Source organism: Nyctereutes procyonoides, unplaced genomic scaffold (genome assembly GCF_905146905.1).
Source record: "Nyctereutes procyonoides isolate TBG_1078 unplaced genomic scaffold, NYPRO_anot_genome, whole genome shotgun sequence".
Classification (NCBI taxonomy): Eukaryota; Metazoa; Chordata; class Mammalia; order Carnivora; family Canidae; genus Nyctereutes; species Nyctereutes procyonoides.
In genome coordinates this window covers 40,037,867-40,062,143 of record NW_026575146.1, presented here as the reverse complement: position 1 = coordinate 40,062,143, position 24,277 = coordinate 40,037,867, and the positions used below count along the sequence as shown (strand labels likewise).

The window sequence follows — 24,277 nt, the reverse complement described above, 5'->3', positions numbered from 1 at the left end:
TGTCTTCCTCAATTTCTTTCAGAAGTGTTCTATAGTTTTTAGGGTATAGTTCCTTTACCTCTTTGGTTAGGTTTATTCCTAGGTATCTTAGGCTTTTGGGTGTAATTGTAAATGGGATTGACTCCTCAATTTCTCTTTCTTCAGTCTCATTGTTAGTGTATAGAAATGCCACTGATTTCTGGGCATTGATTTTGTATACTGCCACACTCTTAAATTCCTGTATGAGTTCTAGCACTCTTGGGGTGGAGGCTTTTGGGTTTTCCATGTAGAGTATCATGTCATAGGCAAAGAGGGAGAGTTTGACTTCTTCTTTGCCAATTTGAATGCCTTTAATGTCTTTTTGTTGTCTGATTGCTGAGGCTAGGACTTCCAGTACTATGTTGAATAGCAGTGGTGAGAGTGGACATCCCTGTCTTGTTCCTGATCTTATGGGAAAGGCTCCCAGTGCTTCCCCATTGAGAATGATATTTGCTGTGGGCTTTTCGTAGATGGCTTTTAAGATGTTGAGGAATGTTCCCTCTATCCCTACACTCTGAAGAGTTTTGATCAGGAATGGATGCTGTATTTTGTCAAATGCTTTCTCTGCATCTAATCAGGGGATCATATGGTTCTTGGTTTTTCTCTTGCTGATATGATGAACCACATTGATTGTTTTACAAGTGTTGAACCAGCCTTGTGTCCCGGGGATGAATCCCACTTGGTCATGGTGAATAATCTTCTTAATGTACTATTGGATCCTATTGGCTAGAATCTTGTTGAGAATTTTTGCATCCCTGTTCAGGGATATTGGTCTGTAATTCTCCTTTTTGGTGGGGTCTTTGTCTGGTTTTGGAATTAAGGTGATGCTGGCCTCATAGAACGAATTTGGAAGTACTCCATCTCTTTCTTTCCAAACAGCTTTAGTAGAATAGGTATGGTTTCTTCTTTAAACGTTTGATAGAATTCCCCTGGGAAGCCATCTGGCCCTGAACTTTGGTGTCTTGGGAGGTTTTTGATAACTGCTTCAATTTCCTCCCTGGTTATTGGCCTGTTCAGGTTTTCTATTTCTTCCTGTTCCAGTTTTGGTAGTTTGTGGCTTTCCAGGAATGATTGCATTTTTTCTAGATTGCCTAATTTATTGGCGTATAGCTGTATACCAATCTTTTGGTATCGGTTCAGACCTGATTTGTGACCCAGTATGTGGTCTATTCTGGAGAAAGTTCCATGTGCACTTGAGAAGATTGTGTATTCAGTTGAGTTTGGATGTAAAGTTCTGTAGATATCTGTGAAATCCGTCTGGTCCACTGTATCATTTAAAGCTCTCGTTTCTTTGGAGATGTTGTGTTTAGAAGACCTATCGAGTATAGAAAGTGCTAGATTGAAGTCACCAAGTAGAAGTGTATTATTATCTAAGTATTTCTTCACTTTGGTTATTAATTGATATATTTGGCAGCTCCCACATTCGGGGCATATATATTGAGGATTGTTAAGTCCTCTTGTTGGATAGATCCTTTAAGTATGATATAGTGTCCCTCTTCATCTCTCACTACAGTCTTCGGGGTAAATTTTAGTTTATCTGATATAAGGATGGCTACCCCTGCTTTCTTTTGAGAACCATTTGAATGGTAAATGGTTCTCCAACCTTTTATTTTCAGGCTGTAGGTGTCCTTCTGTCTAAAATGAGTCTCTTGTAGACAGCAAATAGATGGGTCCTGCTTTTTTATCCAGTCTGAAACCCTGCGCCTTTTGATGGGGTCATTAAGCCTGTCCATGTTCAGAGTTACTATTGAAAGATATGAGTTTAGTGTCATCATGATATCTATTCAGTCCTTGTTTTTGTGGATTGTTCCACTGGACTTCTTAAAGGGGAATTTTAAGAGTCCCCCTTAAAATTTCTTGCAGAGCTGGTTTGGAGGTCACATATTCTTTCAGCTCCTGCCTGTCTTGGAAGCTCTTTAACTCTCCTTCCATTTTGAATGAGAGCCTTGCTGGATAAAGTATTCTTGGTTGCATGTTCTTCTCATTCAGGACCCTGAATATATCCTGCCAGCCCTTTCTGGCCTGCCAGGTCTCTATGGAAGAGGTCTGCTGTTACTCTAATACTCCTCCCCATAAAAGTCAGGGATTTCTTGTCTCTTGCTGCTTTAAGGATCTTCTCTTTATCTTTGGAATTTGCAAGCTTAACTGTTAAATGTCGAGGTGTTGAACGGTTTTTATTGATTTTAGAGGGGATCTCTCTATTTCCTGGATCTGAATGCCTGTTTCCCTTTCCAGATTAGGAAAGTTTTCAGCTAGGATTTGTTCAAATACATATTCTGGCCTTCTGGCCCTTTCGGCGCCCTTGGGAACCCCAGTTAAACGTAGGTTTTTCTTCCTTAGGCTGTTGTTTATTTCCCTTAATCTATCTTCATGGTCTTTTAATTGTCTCTTTTTTCCTTAGTTTCCCTCTTTGCCATCAACTTGTCTTCTATGTCATTCAGTCGTTCTTCCCCCTCGTTAACCCTCGTCGTTAGGACTTCTAGTTTGGATTGCATCTCATTCAATTGATTTTTAATTTCTGCCTGATTGGATCTAAATTCTGCAGTCATGAAGTCTCTTGAGTCCTTTATGCTTTTTTCTAGAGTCACCAGTAGCTGTATAATAGTGCTTCTGAATTGGCTTTCTAACACTGAATTGTAATCCAGATTTTGTAACTCTGTGGGAGAGAGGACTGTTTCTGATTCTTTTGTGGTGAGGTTTTCTTTCTAGTCATTTTGCTCAGTGCAGAGTGGCCAAAAACAAGTTGTATTGGGAAAAGGAGAAAAAGAGAGGAGAGAAAGAAGGAAAGAAAAGAGAAAAAGAAAAAAGAAAAAAGGAAGATAAAAAGAGGAGAAAAAGAAAGAAAAAAAAGGGTGGGGGAAGCAAACAAATCAAAAAGCAAAAAACAAAACAACAAAAAAACCACGGGGGAGTATCTTCTGATTCTGTATACTTTAAGTCCCTTGACTTCCCCTGGAACTTGTCTGTCTAGTTGGTCTTCTGGGGGAGGGGCCTGTTGTGCTGATTTTCAGGTGTTAGCACTTGCGGGAGCTGCCTGGTGCAGGGCTCAGTGGGGGGTTTTTTACCCTGTGAGGCCCCAGGAGGAACAACCACAGTGGCAGCGGCCAGCTCTGGAGCCCTGCATTCAGCTCCTGCAGTAACTACAGAGCTCTCCGTCTGCAGGGGCTGGATGCTCCGGGGCGGGGCCGCTGATCTGCTCAGCTCCGGGCAGGAGTGTCCTTGCTGTCCTGGGCCCTCCCGGCCTCTGCCTGTCCCGGGGGGAGGCCGGATCCTGGGCTGTGTCCCCGGGCCGTTGGATTCGCGCTCCCGGGAGTGCAGCCACCTCGCGCAGCCACCTCTCGGCGGAGCCGCCGCTCGAGCCCCTCCGAGCTGCTCCCGGGTCCAGCCGTGTGGGCGCTGCAGCCCTTTAGGGAGCTCGGAGCACTCTCCCCGGGGCACAGTTGCTGTGTTAGTTTCCCAGGGAGCCTGAGGGCATCCCCGCCCTTCCTGGGGTCCTGCTCTAACTCCCTGGGAGTGCCTTCCCACCTGAGAAGATTGGTGATGCTCCTGCTTCTCTGGGATGGAGCTTTCCTGTCCCGGGGGCGCTTCCCCGGCTCCTCGCGGGGCTCCTCCCCCTTGGATGTCTTTTGTTTCTTTAATTCCCCCCTCCCCCCCAGTCTTCCTACCTTGATAGAACCTCGAACTCTTCTCACTGTAGTATTCTAGCTGTTCTCTCTTTAAATCTCAGGCCGAATTCGTAGATTTTCAGGATGATTTGAAGGTTATCTAGGTAATTTGGTGGGGTAGGTGATTTGGGGACCCTACTCTTCCGCCATCTTGCCCCTCCAGATTGAGTAAAATGAAATTTTAAAAAGTAGCTTTGTCACTGTTACTAGGACACGAGAGGCTAGATTATGACACCAAGTGGTTTAAAAGCAATTTAAGAAATTTTAGTAGTCAGTTTTATGAAAAAGTATATATGGGGAAATTTTACTAGTGTTACTTTAAAATGAGATTGGTAATTCTGATTGGATTATTTTGGCCTGTTGTGGGTCACTGGCTAATTCAAAAATTTCAAGTTATAGGGCTTAAATATTCACTGTGTAGAAGGCGTTATATTAGTAACTGAGTACAAATAATATAGTAATTTCTTAGAAAAAGAAGTTTAATGTAATCTAGCCCATTTTTGAGCTAATCTTTTGGATTTTTTTCCTTACAATTAAAATTTAAGTATAAAGTAATTATTCAAAGAATTTTTCTCTTTTTTTTCTTTTAGAATTAAAGTTGGGAGAACTGCTTCATGATAAGCTGTAAGTATTTGTGTCTTTTGAAATAGTGTATTGTAATATTTACACCTGTTTTTTGTGTGCAGTATATTCCTTGAGACCTGGGTAATATTACATTTCAAAGTTGTAAAAATAAAATAATTATATTTTTAACCTCAGTGAGTAATTTTGGGACAGCTGATCCTAGTTGTGATATGAAATGGCTGTACTTAATGCAACTGTGACTCTCGGTCCTTTCCTTGAGAGTTTATATATAGGACATGGAATTTCTTGAAGAAAAGGTACAGGCTCTATGTTATCTGTGATAGGCTGGCTGATGGCCAGAGATGAGTGATTTAATGGCTGGATGAAAGCAGATTGAGAATCCCCCAGAAAGGTGAAAAAAGAGAGTTGCTTGGTTGTTTAACTCCCATAGATAGTTCTCCTACTGCTATGGCCAGACTCAGTTTCAAGGTTAGGAATACGAAGTGTTAAATTAGTGGCCAAGATTAGACATTAGACTCTAGTGTGAATCCGGATCATCCCACATGTTGAAACACATGTTGCTCCCCCCGCGCCCCCCCTCCCAGTTCCTTCTTTAGAGCTGGCGTGTGGGACCACAGAAATTGCATTTCTCAAAAGTTTCCTGGTGAAGTTGATGCGGCTGATCTAGGGACGACCACATTAAGAACCATTCTGGGGCATCATTTTGGTGTTGCAGGCAATTCTAGGAAAGATATAATCATATCACAAGCTAATGCAGGAGTGTGGGCCTGACTATGCAACAAGATTTGAGGGAAGATAGCTGGATTAACCAAGCCTTCTTCATTTCCCCAAGGTTTTAGGCTCAGCCCAGGGAACTACATTGCCAGCAGCCTCCCTGACCATCTATTAAAGTTATATTCTTGTGATTCTTATCTCCCTTAGCTGTCTTGTAACTTGATCCAAGTTTACTTTTTGTGAAATTGTGTGAGAGATTTCACTTTTTCCAGATGTTTAGCCACTTGTTTCAATAGTATTTATTGATTAACCCATTATTTTTCACTACTTTGAAATTCTACCTTTATCATATATAATTTCTACAGAAATGTGAGTTTAAGCAGTTTTCTATTGATCTTTATATTCTAAAATGCTTTTAATTATCATGTCTTCGATATTTGCTGAATCTCTGTTGTTTTTGTTGAAAAAATTCTCTTCAGTTTTGCATATTTACTCTTTTGGCTTGACAACCTCTTTGAAAAATACCATTTGGGTTTTGATTAGCATAGACTAGAGTTGTCTTCAATAATATCACATTCATCTTGTCAGATTATCTTGAAGCATTAAGATATTTGAGAGGTTGCAGGGAAGAGTGTCTTCTAATTTAAAGCTGGTAGTGGTATCTTGGTGCTGCTCTTCTGAGAGAAATGATTTATGTAACAAGGTACATATCTTTTTCTGGTAATCTAATAGCTTGGACTGAGTGAAATATGAAGTCAGTAGCTTGATCACCTGTCAGATTTTCTTTTAAGCTTTCTTTGTTCCTTTCCCATTTTTTTGAGGCATATCTCAGTTAACGATATACTTATTAACCAGTCCACAGTGCATCCTAACTATCTGCTTTTATGGCTAACAAGCCGTAAATATCAGACAAGATAAGTAGATTGTTGGATTATTTTTCATTATGTTAATTGTCAGAACTTTGGGCATTATAGACAGTAATGTGCGAGATATTTCCGTTATTCATGATATAAAGAAAATGAAGAAATCTTAAAGTTATATTTGATGAGTCTTCCCAACACAGCTTTCTGAATATTAAGTAGAGAAAATTATTTAAAGAAGGTAAAGTGAAATCCATTATAGACCAGTTGGTCTTTTTTCCAAAATTTCCAATGTGCAGCATTTGGGAAGGAAAGACAAAGAAAATCTTTTGTTTTCTTTTCTCCCCCACAGTACCTGTAAAATAATTTGAGTGGCAAATACTTGAAACAATTTTTATGTTAAAGGAAGATTATTTAATTGAAACAAGTGGTGGCAAATTGGGAAGACTAAATATGTAGAATACTGTAGTTATTTAAAGCACTATAATAATTTTTATATCATTGTGAGAGTCTGGGTAAACTTACTGGTTCAAAAACAATTTGTGGGGTTAATTTTTTTATTTGCAGGTTTGGTCTTTTTGAAGCCATGTCTGCCATTGAAATGATGGATCCCAAGATGGACGCTGGCATGATTGGAAACCAAGTTAATCGAAAAGTTCTCAATTTTGAACAGGCTATTAAGGTAGTTACCGTTGTGCTTTTTGTGTTTTATCATTTGTTATTTCATATGTTAAAACAATGAAGATCAAACTTGGTGTATTAAAGTATAATTACTTTAAGAACATCTCAGATATATAAATAAAAATTAGTTATGACCTTTAGTTATTGATCTCTTTTGAAATCGGTAAATTGTTCAAGGTCTTCATTATAAGCTTGCTCTAAATTTCTGCGTGTGTGTTTATTAATTTTTTAAAGGATTTCCGTGAATGTTCAAGTACCAGGGTAGTTGGTTATGGTATTAAATTTTATGTATTAATATATTAGGCAAAATACTTGTGGTTTTGAATTTGAAATTCACTCTGTGAGGATTGAATTACAGATTCATTTATAATTGCCACAGAGTTTAATTTTGCATATTTAATGAAGAAAGATTTGCTGAACAACTTAATCAAAATGCGGGAAGGGTTTTTAAAAATGTTTACTTTTCTGGAGGCTGCTGGCTGGCTCATTTGGGTCAGCTTATCTCAGGGTCATGAGATTGAGCCCCAGGTTGGTCTCTGCACTTAAGGGGGAGTCTGCTTGAGGCACTCTCTCTCCTCCTCTCTCTTCTCCTTCCTCACTCAGTGCATGTGCATGCACACTCTCTTTAAAATAATCTTTTTGAAAAATGTTTACTTTTCTCTTTTTAAGTAGTTTTGATCCATTGAAGTGATTCATATTTATTAATGCTTAAAACTAATTTGAACTGTGTTTTTAAATACTTGTTGGTTTGACTGCTTTATATAGGCCTTTATTCTGTTATAATTAAGAGGCTTTGATTTTTCTTATTGAATATTTAAAATATATTTTAAGAATACAGAGTTGGTATCTTAGTTTTTTGTTTGTTTTTTTTTAAGATTTCATTTACTTGAGAGAGAAAGGGAGCATGAGTGGGATGAGGGGCAGAGGGAGAAGCACCCTCTCCCTACTGAGCAGGGAGCCCAATGCGGGGTACAATCCCAAGACTCCGAGATTATGACTTGAGCCGAAAGCTGACGTTTAACCAACTGAGCCACCCAGCTGCCCCGGTATCTTAGTTTTTATCAGATGATACAGTTCTAGAATTGTTATTTTCTAAAATATTTGATTTTTGGAAGGCAAAAATTGCTACTAAACATAGAAACCATAAATTTATAAAAACTTTTGCTCATGTCATATTTCTCCTCCTTTTTAGGATGGCACCATTAAAATTAAAGACCTCACCTTGCCTGAATTGATAGGGATAATGGATACTTGTTTTTGCTGTTTGGTAAGAGTTAAAATACACTTGGCTAATCTAAAAACTGTGACCTCCCAGAAAGTTCCTCTGGTTGGGGGTTATCAAATTAGAGGTGGGAGGCAGGAAAACTTGTGCAGTTTCTTGCAGTACTCTAGATTGGGATGTGATACTGTTGACTAGATTAGTAGTAATAAGGATGAAAAAGAAAAGTTAAATGAGTGGCTAAGTACCTGGTTAGTTCTAAAATTGTGAATTCCCTACTTTATGGATTTTTATTGACTCCATTGTGGAATCGATTGCTTTTGGATAGTATGTAAGGCAGCATTCTAATTTCATTAGTGTCCAAATATATTGCAAACTGAATTCTGTGTGAGAATGCTTTCCTTAGATAGCTAATCTTATTTGTGGTATATGATTTTCGAAAAATTTTAGTCTGTAAAAGTGAATTGTAATTCTTTTGTCTCTTCTAACCTTCCCTTTAATCATCTTTGAAATACCATGATTAATAATACATTTATTTGGGTCTGCGGCAGTCCAGACCTTGGCTGCTGGGTCAATTTAGACTTTGCAGACTCTGTGTCATCTTAAACATAAACATTCTTTTCCTTGTAGATAACATGGTTAGAAGGCCATTCCTTGGCACAGACCGTATTTACGTGCCTTTACATTCATAATCCAGACTTTATAGAAGATCCTGCCATGAAAGCTTTTGCTCTGGGAATCCTAAAAATCTGTGATATTGCAAGAGAAAAAGTAAATAAAGCTGCTGTTTTTGAAGAGGTAAGATTTTGTATTAAGAGAATTCCTGAAGCTCATTGACCACTTTATTGTGATATATCTAAATGATTATATGATACATATTTTTATCAATATATATAGTTAACAGTTTTTAAAAGTGATGCTGTGGTGTTTACAGATGTATTGGCTGAAGTAATCCTGTTCTAAGAAAACTTCGATCTCAGTATATGTTCTTTCTGTTGGGACCATTCATGGAGTATCCATTGCAGAGTATTTTGTTCTGGGTATTGTGGGGATTCACAAAGAGAAGACACAGCTTCTCTCAAGTCTCTCAATTCTCCTTTTGTTGAAACCTACTTTTCTTTTTAATGCTGTTACTGATCCAAAATAAATATATTAGTCCCCTATGATGGTTCAGTGTATAGTATATGTAGCTTTTCTAAATTTATATTAATAATGTGAGAATAATACAGCTAATATGACTGTTCACATTTAAACACATGACTTGTGAGTTGTGTATGAAATACTGTCTGCTTTTTACATACTTACTGGTTTTTTTAGCTACCAATTTTAATTCCTATGGGTATCATTATGAAAAATCTTACCCATTTGAGTGAAAATTTTAAAAAGATTAGTTCGAGTTAATAAGTGAGAAGAGATATACAAGGTATTAAATACTTACGTATTTACGTACTTTATGTTCTCAAAGTACACCCAAAAAGACATCAAAAGTCCTAATCGCAGGGCAAAGAAAGGATTCATTTAGCAAACAGTGCTAGGATAATTGGTTAACACCCTTGAAAATTAATTTACCATCATTTTATATCTGCCTTAATCTGTTGGGCTATTATAGCAGAATACCATAGATGGAGTGGCTTGTAAACAACAGAAGTTTATTTCTCACACTTCCAGAGACTAAAAAGTCCAGGATCAAGGCACCAGCAGCTCCAGTGTCTGTCTGCCTTCTGGTTTATAGGTGGCCATCTTTGCACTGTGTCCTCACATGGCAGAAGGTGCACAGGAGCTCTCTATTTCTCTTTTGTAAGGGTACTGATTCCATTCATGAAGGCTGTACTCTCATAGCCCAAACACCTCCCAAAAGCCCCACCTCCAAATACTATCACTTTGGGTGTTAGGACTTAACATATGAATTTTGGAGGGATACAGTCTTTATGACAACATCAAAATGCAGATAGAGCCGGCGTTGGTGGTATAGTGGTGAGCATAGCTGCCTTCCAAAATGCAGATAGATGAAATATTTTTTTTAAGTTAAAAAGTCAAAAGATTGTTTATAGAAAATGAACCTTTAAACATGAGAAAAGATGTGTAACTTCAGAGACATGCAGATTAAAACTGAGATACTATTTTGTACCCATTATTGGCAAAGCTTAGAAATATTGTATAATATACCATGTTGATGAGAGTGAGAAATAGGCACTCACATGTGCTGTGTGTGTGAGACGAGTAGTCATTGCTTCCTTTTTAATTTTTAATTTCAAATTAACAAATTATAGTGACAGCACAAAAAAACAGCATATGTCCCTCACCTTGATTTCAGCTATTAATCCATTGTCCCTTTACTATCTCAATTTCCTTCATGTATGTATTTTTTTTCTTGAACCATAAGAAACTAAGTTGTATACAATTATGACCTTCTCCCTGCAGACACCTCCCAGTGTGCATCTTCTAAGAGAAAAGATACTTTCATATACAACTATAGTATAATTACCAACCTCAGTGAATTTGTATTAACAGTCCACTTTCCATATTCTATTTCCATGAGGTGGCCCAGTAATGCCCTTCCTAGCATTTTTTTTCCCTACAGTTCAGAATCCAGCCTAGGATCATATCCTGCATTTAGTTGCCTCTTTAGTATTTTTTTTTTTTTTTTTTTTGCCTCTTTAGTATTCTTAATCTACAGCAGTTCCTCGGCCTTTGTTTCCATGTCATTGATATTTTTGGAGAATATAGGCCTCTTCTGGTTTGTCTTTTTTAATAGAATATTCCTCATTTGGGGTTTGTGTATTTTGTCTTGTGATTACATTTAGATTATACAGTCCTGGCAGGATTACAACATAAGTGACACTGTGTCCTCGTTCTGGTATTGCAGCTGAGGCATACAATGCCCATCTGCCCCCTTGGTGGTCATGTTACTTTGTTCCAAGGTGTTTTCTGATCACTGTATGGTTACTCTTTTCTACCCTGGCATATAATAAGCCTTCCATAGGGAAACTCTTTAAGATTATACAAATATCCTGCTCATTAAAGTCTTTCCCTTAGCATCACTGGATGCTTGCTTGGGCTAATATTCACAGTGATGGCTGCAAAATTATGATTTTCTCACTCTAGCACCCCTACACAGATACAAATTTATTAGTCAGGGCTCAGGTTTCCACTGTAAGCAGGACTCATACATTTTTATGGTATTATAAATTCACAACTGTTTTATTTTTATTTTTTAAGATTTTAAAAATTTATTCATGAGAGAGAGAGAGAGAGAGAGAGATGGAGAGAGGCAGAGACACAGGCAGAGGGAGAAGCACGCTCCACACAGGGAGCCTGATGTGGGACTCGATCCCAGGACTCCAAGATCACGCCCTGGGCCAAAGGCAGGTGCTAAACCACTGAGCTACCCAGAGATCCCTCACAACTGTTTTAAAGAGCAATTGGTAGTATCATGAGTTACAATGTATATGACAACTTAGCAAGTTCACTTTTAGGAATTTATTATACAAATCTGTGCTGTGCACAAAGATTTATGTGTAAGGACATTAATTGTAGTTTCGTTTATAGTAACAAAAGTCTAGAAACTACCTTAATATCTATCAATAGACTTGTTTAATGATGCTATCTTCATACAGTAGAGTATTGTGTGCCCTTTACAAAGAAAGAGGTAGGTTTAAGTGTACAAGATTAGATCTCCAAAATAAAGTAAAATAAGTCAGGTGTAGAAAAGTTGTATAAGTTACTATCAATTTTTTTTAGACTTTTTTTTTTTTACATTTTTTAAAAATTTTTATTTATTTATGATAGAGAGAGAGAGAGAGAGAGGCAGAGACACAGGCAGAGGGAGAAGCAGGCTCCATGCACCGGGAGCCCGACGTGGGATTCGATCCCGGGTCTCCAGGATCGCACCCTGGGCCAAAGGCAGGCGCCAAACCGCTGCGCCACCCAGGGATCCCTATCAATTTTTTTTTAATGGGAAGTAGTTAAATCTTCATACATAAGATAACTGGAATCTTGAAGGATGGGATATATACTTGTTGGTGCTGTTGGAATTTTTATTACATGCCTGGATGAGTTTATTTTAAAAGTAAATGAAAATAAATTTTTTATAATTATAATTGAAATTCTGCATTTTCTCTGGATGAAGAACTTCCAAATGGGAGAAATCATAAAGGGAAACCAATAGGAAAAAGCTGATATAAAGTTTTTTGGAAAAATCTAGATAACAAAAATGATCAATATTTATGTGTTAAGATCCCGTTCAAATAAAGTATAACACTGAAGCCCAAATTAATAACTGGGCTATAAAACCAATAGCTTACTCATGGAGGAGGGTAATAAATGACCAAACAGTTAAAAATTTAGTCTCCATGTCATCCAAGAAATAAAATTAAAATAATTAGTTCACCTTTTATCTGCCAAATACATTTTTAAATAAAAATATTCAGTATTGGTAAGGATGCAGTAAGTTGCCATTTGATTTTTATTAGTGGGAGTATGCATTAGCACAGATGAAACTAATTAATGCATGTTTAGAACTCAGCCTTAAATGAGGATACATTATGCCCAAACACTTTAATCAGTTTTTAATAGTGAAAGTTGGCATCAACTAAAATGCCACCATTAGGGTTTACATGAAGTAAATTATGGATAATTTATTATACAGAGTAATAGAGAAAGGTGTTTAAAATCATGGGAGAGTAGGGGTGCCTGGATGGCTCAGTGCCTTCAGTGTAGGTTATGATCCTGGCTTAGGTCATGATGGGGGGGGGGGTCCTTGCTCAGTGGGGAGTCTGGTTTGCCTTCTCCCTCTTCCCCTCTCCTCTGCTTGTGCACTCTGGTGTGTGCACTCATTTTCTCTCAAATAAATAAAATGTTTAAAAAATCATGAGAGAGTATATACTTTAAAGGGTTAGGAAAGTAGTATAACCAACTATGTAAAAATAAAGATTGGAAAGAAATATAAATAAAAACTCCTGGGCTGGAAAGATTATGCTTTCTTGTTTCTGTAAACTTTTCAGATTTCTCCAGATAAGTTTGTTTTGGTTTTATAATTAGAAAAAGAATTACCTGTTGAAAGTCCTTAAGAGACTTGGTAATGAGTAAGTAAGAATGAACTGTAATAAATCACTTGTTTGAACTGGCTGCTTCTGAAGTTCCTACGTGCTGGTATATTTTGCCCTCGGATGTGTCTCTGTTTTGTTTTTACTCCTGAACTGGAGACATGTGTCTTTCTTCATATCCTGTATACATGTGCAAAATGGAAACCACAGTTTCCCCCCTCAAACCACTGGTCGTCTTGCATTCTGCATCTTACAGAATGGTATCTACAGGGTTATCTGATTGAATTCTTTTGTTTTTACCTTGCAAGTGTTTTGAATCTGGGCACTGCTTTTCCTTTTCTCATTGTTCCTGTTTTATTTTTTTAATTTTTAAAAAGATTTTATTTATTTATTCATGAGAGACACAGAGACTGAGAGAGGCAGAGACACAGGAAGAGGGAGAAGCAGGTTCCATGCAGGGAGCCCAATATGGGACTTGATCCTGGGTCTCCAGGATCACGCCCTGGGCTGAAGGCAGTGCTAAATTGCTGGGCCGCCCGGGGTTGCCCCTTGTTCCTGTTTTAGTTTGAGCTTTTGTCAGCTTCAGATTTAGGTTCCTATGAGAGTGTCTGTACATTTCTTTTTGGGCCAGTTTTTCCCTTTAGGCCACTTTCCACCTGACTACCTGTTACTTTCTTAAAAGTAGATAATCTGGTCATATTCGGTTTTGCTCTTTGAAAATTTTTCTTGGGGTGTGTGTTTTAATAAAAGTAATACTTTTACATACTATGCAAAATCAAATAGGCCATAGGATGTAAAATGAAAAATTATGTTATACATTCCATAATATTAAGTTATATTTAGCTTTTTCCCACTATCTGCACATTTCTAGATATAAAAAATTTTATATAATTGTTTTAATATAAACAATTTTATACAGTTTTAGCAATTTTTAGGTAGGATATGTCAGCACATTTTTAGCATATAACCAGCATTCACATTTTACTCCCTGTTTTACCCAAATAGTAATTTTGTTTTAGTTAAATCATTATTCAGTGTTGACATTACTTTGATTGTATAAATACTAATGACAGATGAACCAGAGTGGTGTAAGTGTACATTTCTTTATCAAAAATTTTTATTTTTCTTGAAGGTGATAACTGCCTCCTCTTTTTTTAATTTGATTAGTTTTCTGTGAGCTTCTCCCATATTCTTCTCTTCCCATTGTTATGAAATATATCAGTCTGTCCGTTTATATATTTTTTGAAATTCTTCACCTTAGCTCCTTTGTTCTTTAGCTTCAGACTGGATCAGTTTCCTTCTACATCCACTGTACAGCTGTGATTCCAGGGTTCTCTTCACTATTCTCCTGGGAATTCCATTTCCCTTTCTTTTTTGTTAGATTTCTAGTTATCTGGATTTCATACCCTTATTGTTCTTAGTTTATTACTTTGCTTGGTACAGCATCTCCAGTTCGATGGGGAGACCAGGAGGGAATTGTTTTTTGAACTTGCATGTCTGAAAATGTCTTCCCTACCTTCACACTTGATTAAAAGTTTGGTCATGATAGATTTCTAGAATGGAAAACTATTTTCTTCCGAATTTTTTAGACATTAATCCACTGACTCTTAATTTCAGTGTTGCTGTCCCGATCCTTTATATGTAATGTAACCCATATTTTCTCTGTGGAAGCTTTTAGGATTTTTCTTTTTAATGACTATACCTTAGACTTGGTCATCGCAACCCTTTACTAATTTCAGTTTGAAGAATTTTGTTGACAGACCACCACCCGTTTCTATGTTGCTTGTGTTCTGACTCCTACAATTCACCCCTACATGGACTCCAGTTTATATTACCTTTTTATTTTCATTACCCTTTTGACTCTCTTTTCTAACTTTAAAACTATCTTCCTTCATTACAGCTACTCCCTTACCTATACTTGCAGCTCTCTTCCTCTCTTGCCTATTGTACCTCAATTCTAGTTAAGTCCAGCCCTCTACCTGCTGTGCCTTTACACTTGCACACCTCAGTTGATTGCAGTTGATTGCACTCTGATTGGTCTACTTTCAGTTCACCACCACGTACTTCCAAGTGGGCCTTAAGTCTCCTTCCCTGGGTCATTCACACTCCATCTCAGAATTCTAACAGTTGTACCATCATTACTTGAAGCCAACCTACCTTTCTACTGTACTAAATAAGTAAAAGTCATCTCACCTACCTGCACATGTGCCCTGTGTTCTTTAACCCTTCTCTTTGTCTAGATGAACCTATATGAGGGCGATCTCTTCTGCTTGTACATTAGATCCCATAACCTGTCTTATATTAACAAATATTCCTCTAGCAATTCTACCCTCTGTCCCTTGTGTAATGAATTTGCCCCTCTGCTGGATCAGTTCCATTAGTATGTTACCATTTCTTCACATAACATAACTTCAGCTTCTCTCCCATATCTCAGTTCTTTTTAGCCAGAATCCTTAAGAGATGTCCATTCTCTCTTGAATCCTCTCCAGTCAGACTTTGAATGGTGTTCCACCAAAACTTCATCATCATGGTCATCTAAGACCTCAGTGATGCTAAACCCATTGATTAATGTTTGGTCTTAAACTTAATCAGGCATCGGATTTTTGACATGAAATCCATCCTTGAAACAAATTATTTTCTCTTTTTAAGATGGTTTTTTCCCCTGGTTCCCTGCCTCACTGGTTGTTCTTGTTTGTCATCTCATTTTCTAAACCAACACTGTCCAATAGATATAGAATGCAAGCCATTTAACTCATTTAAAATGTTCTAGTAGTCTGTGGGTGAAATTTTTGTTAACATTTTATGTAGTCCAGTATATCTAAAATAATATTTTGATTTATAATCATTTATAAAATATTGAGAATTGCCAAAATATGGAAAGAGCCCAGGTGTCCATTGACAGATGAATGGATAAAGAAGATACGTGTGTATATACACATATGTATGTATATGTATAAACATATACCCTTGCATATATATACACACACACAGTGGAATATCACTCAACTGTCAAGAAGAATCGAGTCTTGCCATTTGCTGCGATGTGGATGGAACTAGTGTGTATTGTGAAATACAATTTCTCTGAAATAGAGAAAGACAAATGCCATATAAATACCATATGATTGGGCAGCCTGGGTGGCTCAGCGGTTTAAGCACCTGTCTTCGGCCCAGGGCGTGATCCTGGAGACCCAGGATCGAGTCCCACATCGGGCTCCCTGCATGGAGCCTGCTTCTCTCTCTGCCTGTGTCTCCGTCTCTCTCTCTCTGTGTCTATCATGAATAAATAAATAAAATCTTAAAAAAAAATACCACATGATTTCACTCATGTTGAATTTAAGAAACAAAACAGATGAACATAGGGAAATGGAAGGAAAAATAAGGTAAAAACAGAGAGAGGCAAACCATAAGAGACTTTTTAAAGGATTTATTTAGAGAGAGAGCGAGCATGCACAAGCAGGGGTAGTGGAAGAGAGAGGACAAGAAGCAGACAGCTGTGCTGAATGGAGAACGCAGTGTGCGGGTTGATCTCATGACTGAGATCATGACCTGAGCTGAAATCAAGAATTGGATGTTTAACCCAGTGAGCTGCCCAGGCACCCCAAGAGATTCTTAACTACAGGGAACAAACTGAGGGTTGCTGGAGGGGAGATGAATAGGAGGATGGGATAACTGAGTGATGGGCATTAAGGACACACTTGATGTAAATACGCACTGGGTATTATATGCAACTGAAGAATCACTAAACTCTATCCTGAAACTAATAATACACTGTATGTTAACTAAAATAAAAATTAATGAGATGTAAAATTATATTTTTTTGTAGCAAATATTCTAAGTGTGGTCTCTATGTTACACCTACAGCATGTCTCAGTTTGATTCAAGTGCTCTCTGCTTAATTGGCTGTGTAATGACCATATTGGTCACAATTCTAAACATTGGTGTGGCTCAGGTCCTGTCTTTATACCTCATCTCTCCATACTCATTCCACTGATGATGTCATGCAGTTTCATAGTCTTAAATTCTGTCTCTGCTATTGAATGTTAAGTTTGTATCCTCAGCTGAGACTTTATAGACTTCCCTAAATCTCAGACTTACATATGCTACTGCCTGTTCTGCATTTTGCACTTGGACGTCTATCTCAGACTTCACATTTCCAAAATAGAGCTGCTGATTTTCCCCTTGCCTCCTAATTTCTTCCTTCTGTAGTCTTCTCAATTTCAGCAAACAGAGCTTTGTTCTTCTAGTTGTGCAAAATAAAAACCTTGGAGTCATCCTTGACTCTTCTCTTTCTCTCATACCCTACATCTAAACCCTCAGGAAGTCCTAGGAAACAAAGGTTGGCAGTCTACAGCCTATAGGCCTATCCAGCCTGCTCCTGTGTTTTTATTATGGCCGTTAAGCAAAGAATGTTTTTTGAATTTTTATTTAAGATTTTTTTTTTTTTTTTTTTTTTTTTTTTTTTTTACTTATTCATTTCAGAGAGAGAGAGCACAGTCATGAGCCGGGGGGGTAAAGGGCAGAAGGAGAGGAAGAAGCAGACTCCCCACTGAACAGGGAATCCAACACAGGCCTCCATCTCAGGATCCTGGGATCATGACCTGAGCAGAAGGCAGACACTTAACCAACTGAGCCCCCGATATGGCCCCCATTTATGTGTGTTTTAAATGGTTACATTTAAATAGTCATATAAGTACTTACATAATATTCTCTATTTTACCACATGGCTTGCAAAGCATGAAATATATATGGCTCTTTAAAGAAAAGTTTGCCTATCCTTACTGATACTGTTATTTGTTTAATTAGCATGTGCCAGGCATTGGGGCAGGTGCTGCTGGGTATTCTGCACCTGTAATGACAGGCATGTATTGCTTTGCTGTTCAGGCTGAGGGTGGGAGGGGAGAATAAGAGCTCTTTCCTTAAACATCCAGCTACTAGAGCCACACCTCATCCTTCAAAGGTGTCTGATACCTCTAGTCCTTTTTTTTTTAAGATTTATTATTATTTATTTATTTATTTATTTGACAGAACACAAGGAGAGGGAGAGGGAAAGGAAGAAGCAGGCTCCCCACTGAGCAGGGAGCTTCAGTGCAGGGCTCTATCCCAGGATCTGGGAATCATGACCTGAGTCAAAGGCAGAAGCTTAATTGGAGCCACCAGGTGCCCCTAATACCTCTAATTCTTTTTTTTTTTAAATTTTTTATTTATTTATTTATGATAGTCATAGAGAGAGAGAGAGGCAGAGACACAGGCAGAGGGAGAAGCAGGCTCCATGCACTGGGAGCCCGACGTGAGATTCGATCCCGAGTCTCCAGGATCGCGCCCTGGGCCAAAGGCAGGCACTAAACCGCTGCGCCACCCAGGGATCCCTAATACCTCTAATTCTTGAAAGCTTTCTTCATCCTTGCTTTCCAAGGGCATCGGTTTAGCTTTTTCCACTCACCTAAGTCAGTTACTTTTTGTCCATTTACTTTGTATTTTCCAAAAATTGCCTTACGTATTTTGTTTTTTGTACTCCATTCTCTGTCCTTTGGAATTCAAACTTTTAATTCCTCTAGTGTCATCTTTAGTATGATTTTAAGAGGTGTAATGGAAGTACTGCTTTTAACCAGAAGTTGAACATTTTTGCTGCCTACATGATAAAAGTTAAAACCCTTAGAGTAACACTTCCTGTGAGCTGGTTCTAACTTTATTGCTCATCTTTTTTGTTGTTTGTTTATTGAGTTATGTTAGAGATACACCACTGTGTAAGTTTGGGGTGTACAACATATTGATATGATGCATTTATATTGCTATATAATTGCAGTGGTAGCCATAACTAACACCTGTTGTATCACATAATGATCATTACTTCTTAGTGCTGGGAACAGTTAAAATCTAGTCTCTTAGCAAGCTAATGTTTATAATACAGTTTTGTTGTTTACAATCCCTATATGTGTATTAGGTCTCTAGGACTTACTTACCTACTAGTTGCAGATATGTACCCTAAACATCTCTCCCGTTCCTCCACTCTCCACTCACCATTTTATTTGCTTTTACTCACCATTTTACTAGCTTCTATAATTTTGGTTTTTTAAGATTCTACATGTAAAAGATAACATACAGTATTTGTCTTTCTCTGTCTGACTTAGCATGTTATCCTCAGGGTCTATTTATGTTGTTGCAAATGACAGAATTTCCTTTTTTCTCATGACTGAATAGTATTCCACTCCATACGCATATATATACACCACATCTTTATCCATTTATCCATTGGAGGACACTTAGGTTGTTTTCATGTCTTGGCTATTGTGAACAATGCTACAATAATATGGGAGTTGTATAGGTCTCTTCATTACCTGCTTTCATTTCTTTTTGCTATATACCTAGAATTGGGTTTGCTGGATCATATATATGGTAGTTATATTTTAAATTTTTTTAAAGCATTTTTTTATTTTTTATTTATTTATGATAGAGAGAGAGAGGCAGAGACATAGGCAGAGGGAGAAACAGGCTCCATGCACCGGGAGCCCGACGTGGGATTCGATCCCGGGTCTCCAGGATCGCACCCCGGGCCAAAGGCAGGCGCTAAACCGCTGCGCCACCCAGGGATCCCCTATTTTAAATTTTTTGAGGAACTTCTGTACTGTTCTCCATAGCGGCTGAAACAGTTTGCATTCCCACCAACAGTGTACAAAGACTCCCTTTTCTCCACATCTGGATCAACATTTGTCATCTCTTACCTTGTTGATGATCACACTTAGAGGTGTGAGCCAACATCTCATTGTGATACATGGTACAGATATCATTGGGTGTTTTTACTCATCTTTTTTCTCCCTGTGGCTTATTGTTGTTCAACTGCTCCTGAGTACACTATTCTCTTTCATTATCCCATGCTTTTGCACAGGATGCTCTTTCTAGCTCTTATGCTTTTTCTCCTTTTTAGGATAAAGTCCTACTTATCTTCAAATGTGGATCCCCACCTGAATTGCCCATACAGACTTCAGTTTTCTTCTCTGCCCTTCTTAGCACATTCTTCTGTTACAGCTGGTGCCTACATACTGGCTTACATGGAACAGTCCTACTTGGCATCTTTTATCCTGATGTAGTTATTAATAGCATCCCCTTCTACTCTCAGTAGTATGCCACTTGGAGTAATAATGGTATGCCCACCCCTTCTTTTGTCATTTATTTTGAACATGAATGTGATGTTTGGAGGTAGGTCCTGCTTCTTTTTGTAAACATGTAAATCTAAGACCGCCTTAGAGCTTAGGATGGTGAAGAAGAAAGATTATTTCTGATATTCCTGTTATTTGGCATGACATAAGTAAGTATGCATCACTTAAGTCACTGTAGTTGAATTTTCATCTTTTTTGCAACCAAGCATATTTTTAAGACAATAAATAAAACTATAAAGGTTCTGGTTTGCCTGGCAAGGAGTAAACAGTTACCCATTTGGCATGTATTTCTCCAGATATTTTCTGTAATATGTATATATGTGTATTTCACTTAACATCATGGAAGTATGTAAAATACTTGCAACTTTTTCCCACAGACAATAGAAAATAGATTTCTGTATGTACCAGTATATTGTAGGTAGAGAGCTACCTCATTGTTTTTTATTGGCCTGCATAGCATCATGTTAAGAGTATAGGTTTTGAATAGTTATTTCTGACAAGAATTGTTAAAGGTTACTAAAACTAGTAAGCAAAAGTATAATGAGCACTGGATTTGTACCTACCCTCCATGTATCTTCCCATAAGATACTAATTACAAAGGGAAAATGATTCATTTATAGGGAAGAAACATGGCAAATAACACCTCAGCTAAATGGCCAGACTTAATATCACCAATAATGGGACAATTCAACATCCTGTGTCTCCAGAGAGAATGCTCCATGAAGAACACAGCATCACGTCTGTGATATTCCTGTTAAATATAGCATAAATTGGATTTTATTTTGGAGAAACATAAAACAAACTCATATTGAGGGATGTAGTTGTTAAAAATAACTTTGGCTTATACTATTCCAAAATGTCAGGGCATGAAAGATAAGGACCAAGGAAATGCTCCACATTAAAGCGACATGAATTACCAAATTTGATCATTGTACCATGGGTATGTAGGAGAATGATTTATGGTTTTGGGAAATCACACTGAGTATTTGGAGGTGAAGGAACATCACAATCTATAACTTAGTCTCAAATGTTTAAGAAAAAGTATAGAGAATGATAATGCAAATATGGTAAAATGTTATCATTTGATGATTATGGGGAAGGAATTTAGGACCTCTCTATACTATTTTTGTATTCTGAAATTTTTTCAAAATAAAAGTTTAAAAAGTACAGTCTCTGGGGATTGCTACCACCTATGTTTGTGTTCTTCCTCTGTCACTTAACATTTTTGTGGTGTTTGGGAATTTAAGTTTCTACACCTCAGTGTCCTCATTTATAAAATGTAGTTTGTAATAGTCCCTAAGAGTGTTATTGTGAGGATTAATGAAGTTAATACAAGTAAGACGTTTAGAACAGTGTCTGGCACATAGTAAGTAGTTAATGTTAGTTGTTACTATCATTTGTATTCCAGTGTATATTCAGTAAAGTATAAGCCACTTACTAATGGACATTTTAAATTGTTTGAAGTCTTAATCTGAATCTGTGGGCATGTTTTACCCTTACTTGTAGCTTTACTGTGTTACTCAGTATCTGGTCTGTTGAGTGCACTCAGATTTGGGTGAATGGATCAAGTCGTTTCAGGAGCACCTGAAATCTTTATGCAAGTATTTTATCGGTGAAATAAATTTTTAAAGTAGTAATGAATGATAACTGATATATTGTAATTTTTGTTTTAGAAGGGATTGAAAAAACTTTACTTTCTTAGAATATTACATTATTAGTACAATCAAGATCACAGGTTTGGTTAGAATCACATTTAGTGCTGATATTGAGTGTTCTGCTACAGTTATGATTATAGATGTTTTACTATTCCACATTTCCTTGTGGAGATGCATTGTTTTAAATGCTATGTTTTATAGGACCCTGAATACCCCTGATAACTTTCTGCAGTTATATCTTGGCAGTATTGTAAAGACATTGTAAAGTACAATAAAGAACGTGGGGCTTTATTTCTCAGGACATCCTCATCCTCTCAGTGGATAATAGGCTCTATAGTGGCTGTGATTGTACTTTGCCATTGTACATTCTATGTTCTGAAAATGGTTCAGAAATGAATAAGGAGAACATTTTCCTTACTCGTCCATACCTCCAAATTCTTGATTTCAGAACTGCTACCCTTTTCAGTTAACTGTCTGCCTCCAGCTCAAGTCATGAACCCAGGGTCCTGGGATTGAACCCCACATTGGGCTCCCTGCTTCTCCCTCTCCCTCTGCCTGCCGCTCTCCCTGCTTGCACTCTCTCACTTTCTCTCGCTCTAATAAATAAAAATCTTTATTTAAAAAAAAAATACTACCCTTTGCTCGCTGCCACTTACTTTCTGGCTCCCTTACTCTGATTCCCCTACTCTTGCTATCCTTCAGTTCCACAGAGACCTCCAGTTTCCAGATGCTGCTCCTTTAGTTTTCTGTTACTTCTGTTGTGTCCATGGTCCAGTGGTAAAATCATTCTTTCTCAAACACCCTTGATTCCCTTGCCCCTCTTGTCTCATAATGTGTCACTTATATGGCAAAATCCCAACCATCTGCCTGCTTGCTGCTTGCACCCAAACAGCAGAAGGCTGCTAGAAAAAGCCCACATCTGTGTGTCTATTCTCACTTTAATTTTAGGACTGCAAATCTCAGATGGGCACTCAGAACTAGAGACAGTCCTATCCTACAACACTTCTGTGGTAAACTTTCTTTAACAGCCTCTCAGTGACTTCTCCACATATTTTACTTCAGAAAACCTCTATTGACAACCCTCTTTTCTGTGTTTACTTTGTACCTTAATGAAATAATAGATGGAATCAGATGTAGGTTGAAGTGCCCTATCTTCTCACAATCACATGTTGCTAACCTGTGTTGGTACCCACATCATCTGCCTTCTTTCTATCTTGTGAAAATGCAGTTCCCCTGACCATCTAAGCTCATCTTCCACTTGTGTTCTATATTCTGTCTCTGGCCTGCTGCAGTCATTAACCATTTTTTGTTATGCATTATTAGTGTCTCCTTCCCTAGTATATTATTCTTTTAGCATATAAACATGCTTAAATATCGTTCAATTTAAAACAAAAATCACCTGGATCCCATGGCTCCTTATCTAGTGTCATTTCTCCGCTACCCTATGCAAAAAAAATTTCTTGAATGAGCTATAAATATTTACTTATTTTTTTTTTTATCTCTTCTCACCCTCTTCTATTGGTCATTCTTTTTCTACAACTGCACAGAAGCTAGTCTTAACAAGTTCCTTAATGATAACTGTCTTGCTAAATCCATTGTTGTCCCCCCTCTCCCTCTCCAGCCGTCAGCCTCATTTTACACAGTTGACCTCTTCTCGTCTTCCTGGTACAGCTGTCTCTTGGTTTCTATCTTCCTCACTGGTTAACCTACTTCCTGTGCTTGCTTCTCTGGATGCTGGGACTTATTCCTGGGCTCCTCTGTATCTTCTGCTGCAGTCAGTGTCCTCTAGTCCTGATTCCTCCCCTGATTTTCAGACTCACACAGGTGCCTGCCTGAAATCTTCACTTGGATACCTAAAAAATTATAAATGTAACATACTAAAATTGTACTCCATCTCTGCCTTTAAACTTATTCCTCTGAAAATCTGCCCTATCTCAATAAATTGTACCATCATATACCAGTTCCTCAGACCAAACACCTAAAAATAATCCTTGATTGCACAGTTTACCTCATACCCCACATTCACTTCATTGGCACATCATGTTGGCTTTACCTTTTCAATATATCCTGATTTCAGCAACTTCTCATCACTTATAATCTCATCAAATCACCATCAGCTCCTGTTTGCATTATTGGGTGGTGTCCAGTATCTGGCCTCCCTGGTTTTATGTTGACTTTTGTCCTTGTTGAATCTACAGGGTTTCAAGAGTACTCTTTTAATGGTACCATCTGTTTATAGAACTCCTCTGCTTCAGTCCTCCAATGACTTGGATTAAGTTCTTGTTACTGAGACTACTATTTATTTCACAGACCTATGATACTCTGTGACGTAAATGCTTTTCCTTAGACTCCTCTTGGACAGCAGTGCTTAAGTAGGGCATACTGGTGTGTTTTGTTTTCACAGTGTTGGTCTATTTGATTTGTAAAAATTTAGTAACATTTAAAAATTGGAGAATTTTATATTAAATTAGATATTCTGAAAAACATTAGCCTTGCATTCATTACTTAATAAGGTAATAAGTAGCAGCTGGCTTCCTTTACGTGTGCATTCTCTAGTCTGCCACAGTCTTTACCACTCCCCCAGGGATCTTGTAGCCAACCTGATCTACTTAGGAAGATGACCTCTGCCCTACAGTAGGTCATCATTCATTTGACTTTTTTTTTTTTAATGGTACTTTGTG

At 37.8% G+C, this 24,277-nt stretch overlaps 1 protein-coding gene across 5 annotated transcripts in view; it reads left to right on the top strand.

The window, feature by feature from the left end:
* Positions 1–24,277, top strand: part of NAA35 (N-alpha-acetyltransferase 35, NatC auxiliary subunit) — a 106,359-nt gene that overhangs the window by 13,994 nt on the left and 68,088 nt on the right. For all 5 annotated transcript variants that reach the window (XM_055311996.1, XM_055311993.1, XM_055311992.1 and 2 more), the window contains exons 3-6: positions 4,274–4,307; positions 6,410–6,524; positions 7,716–7,790; positions 8,373–8,540. In XM_055311996.1, coding sequence (XP_055167971.1) covers positions 4,274–4,307; positions 6,410–6,524; positions 7,716–7,790; positions 8,373–8,540 — 392 coding nt within the window. The remainder of the gene's footprint in view (positions 1–4,273; positions 4,308–6,409; positions 6,525–7,715; positions 7,791–8,372; positions 8,541–24,277) is intronic.